Source organism: Catharus ustulatus, chromosome 3 (genome assembly GCF_009819885.2).
Source record: "Catharus ustulatus isolate bCatUst1 chromosome 3, bCatUst1.pri.v2, whole genome shotgun sequence".
Lineage (NCBI taxonomy): Eukaryota > Metazoa > Chordata > Aves > Passeriformes > Turdidae > Catharus > Catharus ustulatus.
In genome coordinates, this window is record NC_046223.1 from 24,926,118 (window position 1) to 24,947,477 (window position 21,360).

At 36.0% G+C, this 21,360-nt stretch overlaps 1 protein-coding gene across 2 annotated transcripts in view; it reads left to right on the forward strand.

Moving 5' to 3' along the window:
* Positions 1-21,360, forward strand: part of UBR2 (ubiquitin protein ligase E3 component n-recognin 2) — a 55,828-nt gene that overhangs the window by 11,499 nt on the left and 22,969 nt on the right. The window contains exons 5-21 of one of the 2 annotated variants that reach the window (XM_033055047.2): positions 1,351-1,478; positions 1,728-1,866; positions 3,548-3,610; positions 4,880-5,000; positions 7,485-7,592; positions 9,094-9,182; positions 9,849-9,947; positions 12,379-12,542; positions 12,633-12,732; positions 13,241-13,369; positions 14,146-14,329; positions 15,377-15,438; positions 16,203-16,313; positions 18,531-18,596; positions 19,913-20,035; positions 20,380-20,443; positions 20,737-20,861. In XM_033055047.2, the coding sequence (XP_032910938.1) occupies positions 1,351-1,478; positions 1,728-1,866; positions 3,548-3,610; positions 4,880-5,000; positions 7,485-7,592; positions 9,094-9,182; positions 9,849-9,947; positions 12,379-12,542; positions 12,633-12,732; positions 13,241-13,369; positions 14,146-14,329; positions 15,377-15,438; positions 16,203-16,313; positions 18,531-18,596; positions 19,913-20,035; positions 20,380-20,443; positions 20,737-20,861 (1,875 nt within the window). Of the gene's footprint in view, positions 1-1,350; positions 1,479-1,727; positions 1,867-3,547; positions 3,611-4,879; positions 5,001-7,484; positions 7,593-9,093; positions 9,183-9,848; positions 9,948-10,021; positions 10,121-12,378; positions 12,543-12,632; positions 12,733-13,240; positions 13,370-14,145; positions 14,330-15,376; positions 15,439-16,202; positions 16,314-18,530; positions 18,597-19,912; positions 20,036-20,379; positions 20,444-20,736; positions 20,862-21,360 lie in introns of both variants that reach the window. The other variant, XM_033055044.2, reaches the window with a different exon arrangement.

Below are 21,360 nucleotides of genomic sequence, written 5' to 3' on the forward strand. Positions count from 1 at the left end.
CTTTCAAATATTCCTGAAGAGTCTTGGGGTGTAGGGGATAAACTTTATTTGTACAGATGAATTGCTGACTGTCAAGAGTCTCCTTTAGATGATGCAGATTTGAGAAAAGATTATTGTAGCCATTTTTATATAACCTAAGCTGTAGTGAAGCACAGAATTTAGTATTAGGTAATCCTAAACCAGAAATTGGGCCACTGGTAAATATTTAATTGTCTAACAATTACACATGTGTCAAAATACCAAATGATGAATTGAGTCAGTGACCCAGTGTGTAGTGAATGTCCAGGTGACCTGCAGGCCATACAGAGTTCCCTTTCCAGGTTTGTAGAAGAGGAACTAGTTGTTCTCGAAATTTTGATGTAATAAAAGACAACTTCCTTAAGAGAAGAGGTTTATAATGTTTTCTGTTCACCATCCTTGAAATGGACTGGAGAGAAATGGCAGTGGTACCTTCACTATCTTATTCAGGGTAGGCAGTGGTTCTCATTTACTGCTCCAAAAAGTAGTCCATTCGACTTGGCAGACTGGGGCAGCTCTCCTCTTCCTCCTCCTCTGTGTTCCCACTCCCTGCCTGCAGCAGCCTCCATTCTGCTCTGGCACAGAGAGCAGGACGAGTTTGTAAGGGCTGCTGCAGTTGTCAAATGGAGAGCACAGAATGGGCGCAAATGGGTGCGCAGTCTACAGACAAAAGGGGAGCAGCTCTCTGTGAGCACGACTGAGATGTGGACACATCATTATGAAACACCTATTTACATTTCAGAGTTAATTATTTATATACCACAGCATATAAGAGACATGCATCATAAATCATGATGCCAGTGTGCTGCATGTTGTATTAGCCTGGAGAGATAAGACTTATGCCTTTTAATGCATGCTGCATATAAAATAGGACAAGAGATGCATGGGCATTTGTATTCTGCAGTTTACTAATATTGATAAGTGGAACAAAAGATACAGGGATTTGAAATTATGGTTTTGAAGGCATAGCGGATGAAGCAGATTTTAATACAGCTGAGGTTAAAGGTCTTCCAAAGAACTATCTTAAAAGGTGTGCAGGAGTGAGAACAAGGAGAGTGAGAATGGAATAATGTGTGAAAATGTAAATGGGTGATCAGAGGCAAGTTAACATTCAGGTACTGAATGTTAGATTAGAGTTTGGTGACTGTCAGTATAGAACTGGAAGAAGAAAATGGGATGATTATTGCCTCTGTTCCTTTCAACTGAAAAGTCATTTAAAGAAAGACATCATTAAAGATACTTACATCATTTTTGATAAAGAGACGTGCAAATCTGACAGTTTGTTTTGAATCTCATTTAATTTCTCATTTGCTATTTATGTTTACTTTCCAGGATCCTCTTGTGCACTTACCAGAAGATATGGTAGCAAGAGCTTATAATATTTTTGCCATTACATTTAAATATGCAGTAGATATATTAACATGGGAAAAGGAAAATGAATTGCCTGGACTAGAAATGATGTAAGTATTATATTTGTCTTCAGACTTTTAAAAGCTTATAGATATTCACAGCTGTAAATGCGGGTTCTGATTTTAAGAATCTTTTCTGCCCTTCTTAAAATTGTCAGAAATATTTTGTATACAATAATTGAAATAGATTTATATTTCTCATATTTTTCCTTTGCTCTTGCTTTTACTTTTAACATTGCTTTAAATGACATAAATTCAATCCTTGCTTTGAATGACATAAATTCAATCCTTGCTTTGAAGTGAGAAGAGTGACACTTACTACTGCATGCTGTTTAATGATGAAGTCCATACCTATGAACAAGTTATTTATACTCTTCAGAAGGCTGTCAACTGCACACAGAAGGAAGCCATTGGTTTTGCAACAACAGTAGATAGAGATGTAAGTGAATTAATTGTTAGAACTTTTAATTACCTTGACCTAATGTTTGCTTTATGACTGTAGTTACTTTAGTCTGTTTTCCCAAAGCATGTGGTTAATGTGAGTCTGTGAGTTCTGTGTGTCATACCCTAGAATGCCTTAATGTTAAATACTAAATGTCTCAGTGCCTAAATACTATTTGGCCAGTCCAAACTAGTCCTGATACTGAATATGTTTCAATGTAAATCTATTCTAGTAAGTCTTGTAAATGTAAAGTCAAGATCAGGCAGCAGCGTTGGCCCTTCCATTACTGAACCAGGGAGCTGACATTGAAGGAGCCCCTAAATATGCTCCAAACATAGAAAATGCTTCTCAGAGTAACACCAGTTAAGTGTGAGGGATAAAATCCAAAAGTGACTGCTTTTGTTCTGGTACTTGTGGAACTATTCATGGTTTGTGGTTTCTTTTTAAAATTTAATTAAATTTTCTTTTTCATAATTGTCAGATTATAGTGTCAGGAAGAGGTAAAAGCATTTAACATAGTTTTTAGGAGGAACAGTGAGTTCAGAGTCACTATATGCTCAATATAATTGTAACTAGTATTTCAGTTTCAGAAGCAATCTGTCAGCTGTTTTTGTAGTGTGGCTCGTATGCATTTTTTAGAAGAAAGGGATACTTCATTGGGTAACTGCACCTTGTTATTTTTGCAATGAGCCTGTAAGCAGCTGGCATGAGAAATGAATGTCTTTTTTACCTGGCTTATTAGCTTGTGCCTTTTTTTGGGGGGGGTGGTGTAGAGAGGAAATCTTTTCCAAAATGGCAATGGGAACGCCATTTTGGGTTGTTAAAGTACTTCAAAGAGGTCAGTGGAGCAGGAAATATAACCTCTTCTTATTACTTAGCACTGAACTAGAATTTGGTTTTGTGCTATCACTGCTTTATCTTTTGTGATACTAGTAATCAAAAGACTCACATCTGATCCCTGAATATGAGCTGACCTGAGCACATGCTGTGTTTTGTGGGATACACTCAGATTTTTCCCTACTGTTGATCCCTTTTACTTCTGCATACATATATGAATGCATATATACATGAGCATGTATGTGAAAGAAATGAGAATGTTATGCCTGAAACAGTGATTTGGCATCAGATCTAAAATTCCAGTGAGTTTTCTTGTCTGTAATGCACTAAAAATTCAGTCAACTGTCTTTTTTGATGTATGGATTGACAGTAGAGAAAGACTGAAAGCCTTCTTTTTGGAATAAAACGAATGCTCCAATTGTATGTTTAAAAGACCAATTAACTTTAATGTCTGCTTTTTAAAAGGCACTGAAATATCTGAAATATCTTTAAGTTATATCAAAACTAATGAATAATGCCTTTGTACTAATGTTTTCAGTGTTTTAATAAAAGAAGTGTAGTTCTTTTCATTATTCATCTTAGGAACAATGTTAGACGCAGAAAATTGAATGAAACAGGTAACTGAACATGTGACACAATTTTATCTGTTAAAAAGTACAAGGATGCATTTGGGAAATCCAAGTATCTAACTATATGCAGTACTTAAAGTGAAAATAACATGAAAGGCAGAGTACTTAGCATGCATCTGAAGCTTTTACTGTGTTTTTTATACTAATGTAAAACACAGAATTGAGACTTCTTTAGGAGCTGGTGGTAATGTTCCATCCTTCTGAATTTGCAGGGCCGTAGGTCTGTTCGATATGGAGATTTTCAATACTGTGATCAGGCAAAATCAGTAATAGTGGTAAGTAATGGTGGTAAGGGATCTTATCTGCTTTCTTGCTTCATCTTTAGCAAAAGGAGGCTTTATTACCCAGTTTGTGATACTGTTATCATAATGACTCATTCTATTTTAAGGATACAAAGCATTGGAGATATTATTTACAATACAGTAGAGCTATCAAAATATTGGTTTATGGGGTTTTTGTTGATGTTGGTATTTTGCTGGGTTTTCTTCCCCTACTATGACCTACCAGACACACAAAATAAATTTCTAAGAAGAAGTTTGTCGACAATATTTTCCTTCGTAAAACAGATGTGGCCTGTAACTTGGCATGTATCTTTTAAAATTACATGCTAGTTCAGATTAGTGAAGTTAAATTATTATAGTTTGTCTGGTATGTGAAGTTACTTATGTCTTTCACAGCAACAGTTATGGAAATTATTACTTATTGAATCCCAGTGTGAAACTGCAAATACTTTCATTTTGAATCTATAGATTTATGTATGTATATATAAATATCTATATATTGCAAGATTCTTCCATATAAAAATGTGAACATAATGTTTTCTTTTAAGGTTTTGTTAACTGCTGCAGTGCAGTACTTAATCACATGAAATATATAGTTTTTGTATGATACTGCAACCATTGAAAAACAAATGCTGCAACTAGATGTTCTTTACCTATTTTTTAACTATTTTATTTTGAAAGCATTAGCTTATTTTTAACTTGCTGCCTATGCAGGCCAAGAACAAACAGCCTTTCTGTGTAACATCTAACTATTATGCTTTCTGACACGTAGATGAGGGTAAATTCTTTCTTGTTTTAACTGTGTATTCAATTTGTATTTTTTTGCAATAGTCTGTGGACAGTCAGTTTCCATGATGGGCTACTGTGTGACTTTCCTGTCATGTTGAGAGGGACAAACATGCATAGCTGTCTTGGGTTGAACGTGGGATTGCTTATCAGTAAAATGCAGCAGATCAGTGTGAGCATTGATAACAGTCCAAGAGTGGAAAATGGATTGACCTATATATGCTGATATTGCATGATAATGTCCTTCAAATACTAATAGGATAAACAAAGTTCAGACTTTTTTGGGTTTTGCTGTGTAGGTGTTTTATGTATTAATATTATAAATTATCAAAATATTATAATATATATAAATATTATAATACATATAAATATTCGAAATTGTCAAAATTAATCATAGAAATGCTGCATTTCTGTATAGAAGTATGTGCCAGTCCTCACTTAAATATGCATTGCCTCCTTTTTCCTTTTCTTTTTAAGAGAAATACCAGTCGTCAGACAAAGCCATTGAAAGTGCAAGTTATGCATTCATCTATTGTTGCTCATCAGAGCTTTGGTCTGAAGCTCCTAACTTGGCTTGGCAGTGTTATTGGATATTCAGGTGGGGAAAATTGTCCTTCTTGAGATAAGTTAGAGAATATTTGTGAGAGGAGCTGATTTTCTAAAGCAATTTTGTCTACTTATTTCAGATATGTAATGTATAAGGCAAAGCTATTAATAACTTGTCAGACTTCATTCTATTTTCTCTTACTGGAGTGCTGTTCTGAATTCTAACTTCCATGTGAAAGTGCTACCAGTCTCACATAGTCTTTTCTGTTTAGCTGCTGTTGAACAGAAGCTGAGACTCACTGTCAAATGCAGTATGCCAAAAAGCTATTTTTTCAGTCGCTACTTCTTTTTAAATGAATGCAGTAAGCTGAAAATAACCTGTCTGATTAGATAAAACAAAATTATTCAGAAGTAATTTGATGAATGATGATGAAAGTGATTGCTTCAGATTTTTTGCTAAGTAGAACAGAGAAAATGCAAGGAATTGTGGAGGATTTTGGTAACTATAAAAGCTGAAAAAGTCTTAATCAGATTTTTTGAAAGAGGTTTCTTCAAAGCAATCAAGATGTACAGTATCAGATTTTACAGGAATGCTCAGTTTTTGTTTTGACTTTGTCCTGGTAAATCATAAGATTGTGAAGATGTAGGGTATGAGGGGAAATAAAAGGAAAAGTGACAAACTGCTGATATGGAGAAATGTAGATACAGACCCCCTTGCAATCTGTATTTTTTTCATCTGGAAATGTTAGCAAGAAGTATTAGCAAAGTACGCTCAGATGTCATATTGCACATATGTTCTGCATAAGTGCAACATTTCTTCAGAGACTGTATGTTTTATTAGACTGATAGTTGGAAAACTAGCCACGATTTCTTGCACAGGGTCTTTATAAATATGTCCTCATTTTTGAAACATAAGTAGTTCGTGTTTAAGTTTTAAAGATAAGTAAATCAAACTTGAACAAAACTTATGGTAGTAATTTATTCAACTATTTGCCAGTGTTGCTGGTAAACAGCAGGTATTAATAGAAAGGAGTTATGAAGATAGTTTCTTTCTGTGATTAAATGTCCCTTTCAATAAGACATATAGGCAGGCACTTTCTCATTTTAAGCCCAGTCTTGTGCCACGTCATGTGTGCTAGTTGCCACGCTTGTTAATTTTCAGCACTAAATAACAGTTGCAAAAAAGTAACTTGCATATGTCAATTGTGTCTCATATTACAGAAGAAAGCACTGAATTTTGAGTTGTGTAGTGTTTCTGAAGTTCTGAAGAGTTCAGCTCTGAGTGAAGGGCAAAAGGCATGTTTGTTTGTAAACAGCACACATAACATTTTTGTCTGTGACCAGCGTGCTCATTAGTTGAACTGCCTTCCATGTCTTGGGATGCAATCTTGTGCTCTGAGTCTGGTTTTGTGAAGTGCACTTCTGAAAGAACTTGGTTTCCCTTACCTTTTTAACAAACACACCCAAACAACTGAATTCTGCTCAATCTTTTAAACAGTCTGTTACCCTTCATCTGTAACTTGGGGTGATAGAGTTGCACTGCTTGGGTGATGACACTGAAATGTCCCTGAACAAAGGCTGAGTGGAGGGGTCTTCTGCTGTGCCAGTTAGGTTAGATGATGGCTGTTGAAAGAATGACAAATTTCGAAATAAAAGGAAAAAACCTTGCTATGGAACTTTAAGTTTGACTATCCTTCCTAGCAAATATCCCTTCCTCCAGAATGAGTTTCTGTTTGGCAATCACTGAACAATGCAGTAGTTTCCATTAATTTGTTGTCCTTCATAACAGTAATAACAGTAATTGGAATTGAACTCTGCAAGGCAAAAAGGAATGATCTCAGACTGCTGTAGGGGTTCTCAGAGTGTGTTACTGTACTGTGCAGCACATGGTGAAGTGTACATGGCACTAAGTCACTACCCCCTCTCCCTGAGGAGCTGAGATGCCAAGGAGGATGTGGAAGTAAGGGCTCTGTGTTCTCATGGTTCCAAGGGAATATGCATTACCTGCAGTGCAAAGCCAGGTTGAACAGTCTTAACAGGAGCATGTCTGGGTTGTGCTCTGTTTCAGATGCAGGCTTGTCTGCAAACATATAACTTATATGTTCATATAGTTACAGTTATTTCTTCTTTTCGTTAGAAAAAAAATATGCAGAGAAGCCTTAAAATGATAGCATGAATATATGAGTCATTTCTTATATAGATTATATTTTCCTTTTCATAGGAGTCTAATCAGGTGAACTAAACCTAGGAAATGAGTCTGCTGTATAACTGTTTCTTATTTTAGTAAGCCATTTTTAAAGAAGCACATATTTATTTGATAACTTTCAACCAAATCATTGCGTTCACTATGTTCCATAAGGCCTGTGTGAAACTTGCAAGGTGTGAAATATTTGTGTTTATATTGGCAAAATAGGAGTACTATTATTCAGTTGTCATGGAAAAGGGGGCAGTGTGAGGGCTTCTGTATTCAGGACATCAAAATAGCACACGTTTGTGTTTGAGCTGTAACTAACTTGTACCATTTCTCTTCGTTAAGATGGCCTTCGCCGAATATTGTGTCAGGTTGGATTGCAAGAAGGGCCAGATGGTGAAAATTCTTCTCTTGTAGATAAGCTGATGCTGTATGATTCTAAACTGTGGAAAGGTGAGTTTTCTCAAAGTCCTGGAAAATGCTGGAGAGTGCTATGCCTAAGTTTTCCTTTTTCTCTATCTGTGCATTTGATCATTTTTACTGTGGTGTTATTATGGATAATTTTGCCTCATTTGTTACAATCTCTTCCTTCATGATACACTCCCAAGTGTATTTAAGATGAGAACATACAGAGACCATTTGGATATGGAGTTGGTTTTAGGTCTAATTTTTCAAAGTGGTGTGAAATAAAAACTGATTTGAATATGCAAATGATAATGATAGTTAATGGAAATTGAGTAAACTATAGAGAAATTGTCTGCTTTATAGGATCTCAGCATCCATTTCGTATCTACCAAAATACCTATTTTTAAGGGACAGAGTATTTCTGCTTTGACTTGTGTTTGTTCATGAGGTTCTTAAGGGTTCTGAGAACATTCAGTGAAAATTACTGTTCTGTTGTTTTAGAGCTCTTGAAACTTTGAAGGGCTGTTTGATATAATGGAATTAGCTAGAAAAGTTGTAATTTTGAGGAAAGGGAGGTAGTTAATTTCTATTCCCTCATTGATTCTGTGTCTAATTTGATATCCTGAAAGGATGTGTAAGGCCAGGTGTAAGAAAGAGAAGCACAAAGAACAGGTAGGGAATGATGCAATATGTCCACCTAGGGAACTTCTTGGAGTACCAATAAAATAAGTCAGAAATAAGGTGGAAAGTGGATGTAGTATGGAGAAAATTATTATTTTAAATTTTGTTTATATAATACCTTTCTCTTAAGAATGAAGTCCTGGTACTGCAAATTTTGTAATCTGAGAGGTGCTGCTTTAGTGGAGCATTACAACATGTTTAATACAGGTTTTGTTAGGATAATGTCTTTCATGTAAGCAAGGAGTAACTTTTGCATTAGTATTTCCACATCAATATTTCTCTACATTTTCTTATATTCCACAGTTCTCTGCATTAAGGAAATATGTCATGGCTTTTGACTTAAAAGTGACCTACGTAAGAAATTATGCTTATGTGCATTTGTTTCCAAGTTACATAGAGATGAATATCATTTTGTATTGATAATACTTTCTGGGAGCCTGTCCATACAGACTAGAAATTCAGAGATGGCTTAGCTGATTATTTTATGGAGATGTTCACAACTAGGAAAATTTGTTGCAGTTCCCAAGACTTCTCATGATAGTGTTCTCTTCTTTCCCATCTAAATCCCTAGCTTATACTGAGGAGGAAGAGTTCTCTTCCTGTTTTGCTGACTTCCCTTATATTTGATGATATACATTCCCCTTCAACAGCATTATCTTTTACAGGAGTAATAAATAATGCCTGTTGAAGAATTTTGGTTTATTATTCTTCTTCATCCTTTGCTGCCACCTGACAGACGTAATCAAAGCAGCTTCTACTCTGAAATGCACATTTACCTCTTTCTGTTGAAGTTTACTTTTCTAAATGTATCCATTATGCATTGATAGAAAATAGTGACATGCAATATTTCATTCATTTTTCTTGACAGGAGCTAGAAATGTGTATCACCAGTTATTCATGAGCAGTCTTCTTATGGATTTGAAATACAAGAAACTTTTTGCTATCCGCTTTGCAAGAGTAAGTATCTTTCTTACAAAGAGCCATTAAATGCTAAAACTGTCTAGTGGAGAGAGTCTAGTTAGCATACAGTGATTTAAATGAACTGTTACCTAATTTTTTTTGCCTTTTTATGGAAGTGAAAACTTGAAATGAAATGCTGGAAATCTTATTTTACTCTTCGGTGTATTAGTTATAATGGCATCTCATCTCTTGGGAAGGAAATGGCCTTTCAGACACCTCAGAATTAAAGCAGTTCAGATGTTTTTGTCTTCACCATCAGCTATGCAGGCTATCACTTCTTCAGAGCTAATCGCTACTCATTGTTGAAGTGTAAGCTGTTACAGCACTGCTCAGAAATAGTGCTGAAATTCAGTTATGCTGATTAGTATTTCTGCAGTAACTGGTATTTGAAATGCTTTAAATCAGCACTGCAAAATTCTACTCACTCTGCTGCAGACTCTTGAGTAGAAAATAAAATACTAGCCTTTATTGTGAAAATGAGAGTGAGTAGATCTCGCATGTGAGCTGATTAAGTTGTCATATTCTTTGTACAAAATACCCATAATAATAATCCCTTAGAGTTACTCTTCTCTTTTTCGTGGCATTAAAGTTTCCCAGAGCAGACATTTAAGTTAAAAAATCAGGTCAGTGTGGATTAGAGGTGAATTTCCCCTTGTTGTTTAGAATTACCGGCAGTTGCAGAGAGATTATATGGAGGATGATCACGAACGGGCAGTATCGGTGGCTGCTCTGTCTGTCCAACTCTTCACTGTACCTACTCTGGTGAGTAGTGCCTGTCTTTCTTTTAAAAACTGATAGTTGGCACTCCTTGCCTTTTTTTGCCTCCTTCTTAATAGAACTATGAGCGATTGCAGAGTGATTTTATGAAAGATGACCACGACAGAGAGTTCTCAATTGCTGACCTCTCGATACAGATATTCACAGTGCCTTCTCTTGTAAGTACTAAAAGACCAAAAAAGGAAATCTTTATTTGTTAAAAGCCTCTCAAGGTTCATAAATCAAGGCTGCAGATTTCTTTTACATTACTGTGGAAATGCAGAACAGTCAGACTGTTTGCATACATTGCTATGGGTTTAGAAGTTAAAGCGTTCAACACTGGGAAGTTTCAATCTGGTTTCCCAGAGTGGGTTGAGTGCTTCTTCTTTTTTCTTTTTACATTTTTCTTTTACTTTTTTTTTAGAAACATGCTTTCATATTTATTTAGAGATATATACACATAACATTTAAATTCCTCATCATACTGAGCCACATTTACTGTTTGTAGAAATCTGTATTATGGTTTGCATATCATGGTTTCAGAGCACCGTTCTGGTGCAGTTTTATAAGTGATCCATTTCATGTTCATTTTCCAATCAACACAAGTGCAAGCAAGAATTGTCTCATGATACACCCTATTTCCTTTGGTACTTTGAGTCTCAAGACTGCCTTGTTTTAGATTTCCAGTTAACTTTTGTTTCAGTGCTACAAGCACTGTGATTTCTCCCAGCTCTTTCACCAGCTTGTTTGGAAAACTTTTTTTTTTTGTTCCAGTCTCCATTTAAGTCTGTCTTTGCTTGTATTATGAACTAGAAATTTGGACTTGTATTATGAACTAAAATTTGGAGCTCAGGATTTTGTTACCATGGTTCAGGACAATATTGTATTCCTATTTTAATTTTGATGCTTTCAATAAGAATGTTGCCAATATTCAGACTTATATTACATTTAACCAACTAATATTATTCAGATGGTTACGGTATTTTTCCCTTTGGCAGATGGGGTGGTACAATATGTGAATCAGTACATACTTTTTGAAAAAGTAATTTCAAACATTTCCCAGGGCAGAGTAATTGAAGTGCCTCTTTTATATGTGTTCTATTTTAAAAGCATGCAAAAAAAGCAAAGCAAATGCATTTTGACTGTTGTGCAGAATGATAGAATAGATTGATGACATGAAAGTAATTATGATAAGCTTCTATCATAGGAACTAAGTATTATTTTTTAAGATATTTATAGCCACGCATTCTTGACTAAATGAATAAGTTAAAGAATTTAAACCACCCCACCATCCTGCAATAGTATTTTCAAACTGATCTTAGTAATTTAAGAGTTTGAGCTCTCAGGGAACTGTGGTTTTTCAGTTTGAGGGTGGATGGGAGCTCTGTTGGTGATGATTTTTGTGGGGGAAAATGTTAATCATTAGATTATTTTCCCCCACTGCAGTAGCATTTTTGAAACTATTTTGGATTATCATTAGCAGTTGTAGGACCTGGAAGCTCTAGTCAAGAGCCACAATGTCATTGTGGTAGATCAGAATGGCCAATCTTGTTGGGTCTACTGGCAAGATCCAAGGACTTCAAGGCTCATCCCATTTAACCTGGAGAACCAGCAGAATGGGGGAGTTGTGGAAGTGTTCATGAGTAGGAGCTACCAGTAACTTAGTGCCCCCTGCTCTGTTGTGAAGTTGGGCTATGTTAGGCTGCCAGTAACTTAGTGCCCCCTGCTCTGTTGTGAAGTTGGGCTATGTTAGGCTGCCAGTAACTTAGTGCCCCCTGCTCTGTTGTGAAGTTGGGCTATGTTAGGCTGCCAGTAACTTAGTGCCCCCTGCTCTGTTGTGAAGTTGGGCTGTGTTAGGCTGGGTGATGAAAACAATCTTTGTCAGACTTGGCTGATTTGTTCCATACAACACCTGGATATATGTAGTAGACTTTGAGGGAAATTAGAGGTTATTTCATGAAATTTGCATGTGGAAATTGCATGTGCAGTTCCTTACTGGTTCAGAGGAGGCTCTGCTCACCACAGCTCTTAACAGTTTGTAAACAGAAAACAGAAGAGCTGTTGCTCCCCTAAAGGGCTCAAACTACCTGAGAGGAGACAACACATACTTAAAGGGAGGTACAAGTTAATTTTAAGACACATAATAACATGTCTTGTGCCACAATTATATAGGTTAGCAGGAGCCTTACCATAGACAGACTTCTGTACACAAAGGATGTGAAAAAAGAAATCTGGCTTGTGATAATTTTTGACTAGATTCCTTTTTTTTGTCTTCTGTGATTCTGTGAATAGAGTGCTTTTCAGTGTTCTGTTCTAATTATTGATGTAATTATTTTGGATTTTAAAAAAATCTATTTTATAAACTTAATTGTGCAGTGTGAAAATCTTGTTAGCTGTGTCTGTTAATTACAGCAAATTTCAATGTACTTTGGCATAGGCTCGAATGCTAATAACAGAAGAGAATCTCATGACCACTATCATCAAAACTTTCATGGACCACTTAAGGCACCGTGACATCCAAGGCAGGTTTCAGTTTGAACGTTACACTGCTCTGCAGGCTTTCAAATTCAGACGAGTCCAGAGCCTTATTTTGGACCTCAAGTAAGTATACTAACTGTGTGCTGATTTGAGAAATTGAGGAGTTTAAAAAAAAATAAAAAATGAACACTTGCATCTTCCTAATCTCCCCAGGTATGTGTTGATAAGTAAGCCCACGGAATGGTCAGATGACTTGCGACGCAAGTTCCTGGAGGGTTTTGATGCCTTCTTAGAATTACTCAAATGTATGCAGGTATGTAAATCTGTGAATTACAAAATTTGGCAAAATTTAAGCAGGAAGTTAACTATTACGATGTCAAAATAGAAGTAATGTGATCTACTTTTCATTTTGTAACTTCAATGCAATATCACTTTTGGAACCATTGCATTTTCTTGCCTCACTTTTAAAAATTTTGTTGTAGAGGACAATGAAAAGGAAGAGCAGTTCAAAATGAGAAGTATAATTTGGGGCTTATTTTGCACTTGTGGAGGCAGACAAGACAATTAATTCTGTGAGCAAAATCTGATTAATCCAAAGTGTCAGCAGAGTTTCTCCATGTATTGAGGAATAAATTGTCCCTGACACACAAATAGGCCTCTTCACTTGTGGTTTCATTCCCTTTCATTTCTCCAAGGTTCTTTTTACCTGTTGCAGCAACAAAATGTTTATAAGCACAGCTAACCACTGTCTCACACATCTGCTAATACTGTCAGTGTATTTCAGTGATACATGTTGAAATGTATAATTCTTCTTGTTCTAGGGTATGGATCCAATAACTCGTCAAGTAGGACAGCACATTGAAATGGAACCAGAGTGGGAAGCAGCCTTTACACTGCAGATGAAATTAACACTTGTTATTTCAATGATGCAGGACTGGTGTGCATTAGATGTAAGTTCCTTCTGAATTGTTTTTCTGTGTGAAAAGGGATAAAACCCAAATATTAGTACATGTAAAAGTGGACCTAAACACAACTTCACCATAAGCCAAGGACATCTTCTATGAGCAAATGCAAATCTTTTCTGTATTTAAATATTTTCTGTATTTAAACACAAGTGTGGTTTGTACTGACCAATTCATAAGAACATGGTTAAGCCTTTTACAAATACTGCAGAGAGTTTGTCACACATCTGAAGGTTGTGATTATCACAACACTATCAGATTCCAGTTTTCAAAAAGGAGGGAATGGAGGGGTGGGCCCCGAATCTACCAAATGCTGCTTGATTAGAAATCATGTTTCTGCTCCGTAAGTGTTTCAAAGTTCAGGATTTCAGAACCTGAGCATGGGAATATGTCTGTGGAATAAGTGATCCTGGAATAGCTGAACCTTCAGACTGACTGTAATCTGTTACTGATAGTTAATGTGTAAGTTTTATTGGCCTAGCATGATTATTGCTCAGAAAGTTACTATAATGTCAGTCACAAAAAAACCCCAAACCCAAACAACATCCTAGTGGTATTTTTCTAATCAGACATACCAGTACAAGTTTTGCAGTTTGTGCCCTCCTTAATTTGGCTCTTTTGTTGGATTCCTTATCTTAATTTTGCAGGACTGTTGTTAAAGGTAAAAATTGCAAAGCCTTCAGGGTCTTTTTTACGTTGTCTGTATTATTTTTCAGAGATGTGGGTTTTTTCATAATCTCTGTAAACTGCAATCTTTCTTTTAGGAAAAAGTATTGATTGAAGCTTACAAGAAATGCCTGACTGTGTTGATGCAGTGTCACAGTGGATTTACTGATGGAGAACAGCCTATTGTCCTCAGTATGTGTGGACATTCAGTTGAGACCATCAGATACTGCGTTTCTCAGGAAAAAGTTAGCATTCATCTCCCAGTTTCTCGTTTACTTGCAGGTATGAACAGTTGGAAAATATTTCAGGAAATGAAAAATGGTTCTATAAATGTGATTTGTGTTTATGTGTACATGAAGACATGCACAAGCATTGTTTAAGGGCTGAATGGGATGAATTTTGGCCATTTTCTAGCTGATTGGTACCTTCTAGGCCAAATGTTCTCAAGCACCAGAGAACTTGTTATCATTCAGTCTGGTGGAGATCGTCTCATGCCTCTGAATTTGTATTATAGGCAGCTACTGCTGCGTTTACCACTGAAGTGATGCAAAAGAACTGTGACAAAATACGGACTGTGGTTGACTGTTTTGGAGTATGTTTAGCTGTCAGATTGTATAGACTAATCAACATTCTACTAGAGAACAGATTTATCAAACAGATGTGTCACCAGAAGATTGAACTATGCCTTTCTCTTCATATTGTGTCTATCTTGTTCGGCAGTTGTGTTGAAAAAAGCTTTGTGATTTCTAGTTTACAGAATCAAAAAAGAATGTGATAAAAAAAAATTTACAAATAATACAAAGGAAAAGGTAATTCATAGGTAAAGTGCCATGCAGCTCAGTGTCAAATAGCTTTGAATGTATTTGAATCTTTGAGCAATGTCCTTGTAACTTCAAAAGAAAGCAAACCAGAAAACCTTCATGTGCTTTTAGGGGCCTTATTCTAGTTCCTGAGGTATTTTATGACCCCTCCAAGGACTGATAAAAAGGATGAGGTATCTGCTATGGATTTTTATTCTGACAGACCAAGGACTCTTGGCTCTCACTGTGGGGACATGACAGAGTCAAAAAAAAAGCCCGCAAAAATCTCACTTGTACTGCTAGGCTTATACAGATACAATGGGAAAACTTCAATTAGCTTAAAATATATTCTTTGTAATGTGTTTCTTCAGGAAATAGATGTGTAGCTTCAAGGTGATGAATTTGCAGACCTGTAGCTGTGTCCAGAAAATGGTCTGAGATTAAATTACATGACCTGTTTTGTCCTATTTTAATTGCATATAATATTTGTATATAATATTCTGTGTGGTTTTTTCATGTCTTTATGTAGGCTTGCATGTTTTGCTGAGTAAAACTGAAGTGGCATATAAGTTTCCAGAGCTGCTACCCCTGGTATGTAATTAAATGTTGTATATTCATTAAATATAATTAATGCTGAACAAGAAATTGGTCATGTAAGTGTAGGCTATTATTAAACAAAACAAAGGGCCTTTGTACTGTGAATTCTACTCAGAGAGAATATCTTTAGTATGTAAAATTACCTCTTAAAAGATTAATATCTAGATATTCATGACCGGAGCATAGGCAGTCAGTATTGCTCTCTAAAATAACTAAGACTCAAGTTGCATAACCTCTTTTTTGTAGTAGAAACTGTTTATAGTATCCAGGCAGGATCTGATTCCTTCTCCTCGGACTGGGTTCTAATTTTCTTCCCCAGCTGTTTCTTGCTTTCTACTTCTTCTTATTGATATGCTGTTTCTTTAAGGGGTAGTCAAAAAAGGTAAAATAAAAGAGGATAAGACCTAACTGGGAGAAGAAGTCTCAGTGTCTTTGGAAAGAAAGAGTACTTAACCTTTGAATGAAAGAAAGGAAATTACTAAATTTCTGGTGTTGATGTTTTAAAATATGAAAGCTGCTGTCTTCAGGAATAAACTAAAGCCCTCGTGCAGTAGCTGTGTGAAGCAAAGACAATGTAAGGGTGAATAACAACGATTTGAAATACTGTGAATAGGCTCATCTAACTTTTTTGTTGGATTTGCTTGTCTTCTGTTGTGCCCAAATATTTTAATGATCACAAATATCATCCTCCTTCATTTCAGTCCCATTTTCTTTTATTTTCTCTGTATACATCAAAATATTGCATTTTCTTGATGCAGAGTGAACTTAGCCCACCCATGCTAATAGAACATCCTCTAAGATGCCTAGTCCTATGTGCCCAAGTGCATGCAGGGATGTGGAGAAGGAATGGCTTCTCTCTTGTTAATCAGGTAAGTGCACAGTAGCTGTAGAATCACTCTTTCCTGAGAACTCCCTCAGGATAATTTCACAGAATCAGAGAATCGATTGGGTTGAACAAGACCTCTGAGGTCGTTGAGTCCAGCCCTTGAGCCAACATTACCCTGTGAGCTAGACTGCAGCACTAGGGCCATGTCCAGTCACTTACCTCCAGGGGCAGTGACTCCACCACCTCCCTGGACAGTCCATTTCAATTTTTAACAGCCATTTCCATTAAGAAATTCTCCCCTAATGTCCAACCTGAATATCCCCTGGCACAACCTGAGGCTGTGTTCACTTGTCCTGTTGCTGGTTGCCTGGAAGAACTTCAATGTATTTCTTGAAGTGAAGGGCCCACAACTGGAGACAGCACTTGAGGTGGAACCTCACCAGTTCTGAGTGCAGAGGGAGCTCTTGGTCTTTCAGACCTCAAAACCTTCTTTTCCTGTATTGATTTGAAATTTTACTTTTGTCAGTCTTATGGAAGGCAATGTGAGATAGGTGTTTTTAACAGCACTGGCATCATCTGAGTATTTTTGCTTTTAAACTGATCTTTGATTTTTTTTTTTTAGTCAGAAGTTCCTTTTTTATTTCAGGACTGCTACAGTAGCCAGTGAACTTAGTGCTTGGCATGTAGAGTTTTAGCTAATGCAGTAAATGACTCCTAGCTTTTTACTGTGTGCTGTCCTGGAAGTGCAGAATTAGATCTGTGCATGTGTGGTAATGCATTCATCACCTCCACATAAAAGTGTCTCAGAAATAAAAATACGCAGCATTATGGTATTATGGCTGTTTATAAAGTAATTTAAATCTGAACACCCCACAGAAGCATTGAAGCAGTGTAGAATTAAGTGTTTCTTGGCTTTTAGCTCTAATGTTTCTTGAGACTTTAATTTCTAAACTTAGGGTCTCAGTGTTTGTATAAATTAGGTGTTTCAAGCATAACAGCTATAAAATGCATACTGTGGTGTCAGTATCACCCACCAGGGTGATTGTCTCAAGTGATTTTCTCAGCAAGACTTAAATTACAACAGGAATAAGGTTTAATTCTGTGAGGTGTTAACTTGATTTATTTACAGGAAAATTCCTTCAGTCCCATCAGCCCTCATCTCCATTAGATAATTGCAATGTGTATTTACTAGGAGTATGAATTAAACTGCTCAAATATATTATATTTTGACACTTCTTGACTCTTGAAGGATCTTCATAAGGTGGTGTCCTTGTTGTCATTACACAAAAAGAACTCTAGTTATGTACAATTATAGCAGTGCCCATAGTGCTGTAGACACACATCAAATCTGGAATTTCAGCATAGCTTTTGGTAATGAAATAAGTCTCTGTGTTAGTTTCCCCTGGTTGTCAAGATCTTGAAGAGCTTGTTTTAGCTGAGATGACATAACTCCCACAGTCTACAAGTCCTCTCTCTTTACTTTGGCTGTGGGGAGAGCTCATGTTCAGCTTCTTTTAGGTATTTCCCAAATAATAGAAATGGGCATCTATGTGTATGGATTATTAGGATAGAGAAGAAAGGGAAGGCATACCTAGCTGTCTTCATGTAATTCTGGTGAAAATGTCTAGAGGACACACTAGCATGCTGAAGTTCTTTCCAGGCCTAGGTAGAAACTTGTCAGCCCTATTTATTTTTCTTCAATTGTGGTAGAATCAAACTTTCCCACCTTTCAGTGTCTGCAGTGGTTGTGATGTTGCTGCTGCCTGGGTCAGTCCTGTTGAGTTCCTTCCTGGGATGGTTTGGGATAAATATAGTTCTGTCACAATATTAACATTTTGCTGACACTGGCAATTCCTGAAAGATGGTATCTCAAATGATTAAAGAGCAATTAATGGAGTGGAAAAAAAACATTTCTCCAACTGCAAGGGCTTCCTCTCCTCTGAATTTCAGTTAATTGCTAAACAAATATATTAAAACCAAGCTAAGAGGTCAAAACGAGTTTTGCTTGTAAGTTTATGCAATCCAGACATTGCATCACTCCAACCCAGCCAGCAGCTATGATTGTCTTGTGCTTTATAAAAAAGCTTTTTGCATACAGATGTAGTTGTATAATTTTTTTCAAATTACACATTCATTTTTTGTTTATGAACACAATATAGAAAAGTATATTTTTTGCAGAAGTAAAATAATTTTAGATTTAGATTTAGAAATATTGTCTTTATTAATGATTGTGATGTAGTATTTTGGGTATTTTTTTCAGATTTATTACTATCATAATGTGAAGTGCCGGAGGGAGATGTTCGACAAGGACATAGTAATGCTTCAGGTAACCATGTATATCCATTTGCATTTTTTTCAAGTATTTTCAGGATGTCTCTGTGTTTATTTTTATCTTCATCAGATAAAATTTCCTTTTTTTAAGGAAAAAAAGTCTATTTTTTTGTGGAAGGACTTAAGTTTTATTATTTTATCTACATAATTATGGAATAATTTTTAAAGGAAATAACTATTGTTGTAACACTTGTTTTTCAATTACACTTTATAAAGTGCAGATTTTTCTGTTTAGAGTATATATACCACATGTTCAAGAATGTAATATTTTAACTGATGAGTGGTGCTGTACTTGCAGTAGCATGAGTCTGCATGTTGTCAGAAATGCATTCAGTGTATGTGTTAGTTTTTTTGGTTTTCCCCTTCAGAATAGATTTTGCAAATGCTGCAGTCTGTTCAGCTTTATCACAGATGCAATGCTTCTACCTTGAGAGAAATATAAGCTAAAATTTGCAGCTTGGGGTGCATAGTTCACCTGGACAACAAAATATTTTCTCAGGAAGTCCCTCAAATCTTAACTAGAGTTAGCAATACCCAATAGGATAAACATGCCCCAAGTTACTTCTGCTTTCAAACATAATTCCCTGAGGCTTGATCTGCCACTAATTTCTGATGATCATTTTCAGCTGCCTATTTGGGTAGACATCTTACAGATTTCTTGGAAATTTATTCTGTTTTAAAGACGGTCCCATTAGCAACATTAAACTAACAACAAATATTTGTAATTGGCAAACTTGGATACCTTGTTTAATAAACAGAAAAAACTTCAACCAGTAGTTTTCAGAAATGGAAATTTCTGAAAGTCAGTGTTTGTTCTGCATTGAAACTTTAGTATTTTTCTTCTCAAGAAGGTTTTGGAAGCTGTGTTCTACAATCTTCAGCCTTTCTTTAGAGGATTGGAATTTGTTTCTAAAATCTTCAGTGGTATATACTAAGTAATATTATGCCTGCTGTAAGATTAGCCAGCAGGAACAAAATTTTTGAGATAAAAACAACCAAATGAAAGTCTTTCACTGAAGTTTGTTTTGACTGCTTAAGATAGAAGGAGTAACCCTGAATATTTTGCATGATACCCTTAAAAGGGCATCAGAAATTCTTGATAAAGCATAGGATTCTGCTTATCAAATGGGTTTACATTTCTGTTTTTGGTGTCCTAAGACAGTAAACTTTAATATTAAGTCTTCATTCATAGGATTGAGAGAAGAATTAATTTTATAAAGAATATACAATGAATATCGTATATAAATATACACACATGCTATGGTAACACCCAATCTGTGTTCTCTTTATAATCTTCTTTTTCTTTAATAGACAGGTGTGTCTATGATGGATCCAAATCACTTCCTGATGATAATGCTGAGTCGCTTTGAACTTTACCAGATATTTAGTACTCCAGACTATGGCAAAAGATTTAGCACAGAAAACACTAACAAGGTATTTTATGCACTACTGCAATAGAAAATCTCCAGTTTTGTTTTTCAAAGTGTATCAGATGCTGTTGTACTGAGACAGAGCTGTTTCTTGATAAAAAAGCAAAGCCTATCCTATTTTCATTTCATTTGACCAGTTTGAAGTATTCATAAATGTTTTTACCTGTCAAACTGGTAAATGTCAGAAAATATTGCGTAATTTTTGCACTTATGACTGTGTTTCAGCATAGCTCAGTTTGGAAGTACTAAGGGTGAAAACAGGCAATGTTCTGAAACACTGAAAAAGTATTTTCAGCATATGGAATAATTATTGAGGAATGTAATTTTTTTTTTCTTGTTTTACTTCAGGATGTTGTTCAACAAAATAACACTCTTATAGAAGAGATGCTATACCTCATTATAATGATTGTCGGTAAGTTCAGAATATATTTAATTAATTTTTAAAATTTAGGCTCTTTAATGGTTTGGGCAATTTTTTATTGCTATCTCAGGTTCAGTCCTGTTGTGAACTTCCTGTAGCTCTGACTGCTTTCCTAGGAGAAAAACCTTGAAACTAGCTTAAATCAATTTGATGAATTTTGAAACACTGGTGGGTGAACACAGGATTTCAGAAGCCACCTTATTTTCCAACCTTTAATTTAGAGACAAAGATTAAAAAAAAAATGTTTAAAATGCAAAAAGAAAAAGTGTATTTTATGTCTACAGGTGAAAGGTTCAGCCCTGGAATAGGACAGGTAAACGCAACAGATGAAATCAAGCGAGAGATCATCCATCAGCTGAGCATCAGGCCAATGGCTCACAGTGAATTGGTAAAGGCACTCCCTGAAGATGTAAGTAACTGGGTGTGGATGGGAGAACGAAGTTCCACTTTATAAGGCTGATTGCTGAAAAACTGTCTTATATGAGTCCGTGTCACTTAATGTGGAATGACAGCAGCATGATTATGCTCCGAGCAAGGTTAGCACAAGTAGAGGTTAATAGTTCTTGTGGCAAGGGTAGGGGAGAGGTAAGGAAGGAACAACCTATGAAAGAGGCAGGAGTCTGAGAGCTTCTTCAGCTCCTTTCTCTTTTTAATACTGTTTCTCATCAGGCCATCTGGCCAGCAGTCTCTGCAGGCTGCTTGCACACGCTGAATTAGATGTATGGAAGTGAGTTGTTAGAACTATCCAGAAATGTAAGCTGTTATATTTTAAAACCTAACAATAAGTGAAAAGACATGGAATCAGACACTGTATTATGACTTGTGTAACATGAATGCTTCATTTACATGAACAGAATCATTTATCTGAATTCTATTATAAGTACTTCTGTAGGACAGCAAAGCTTGCT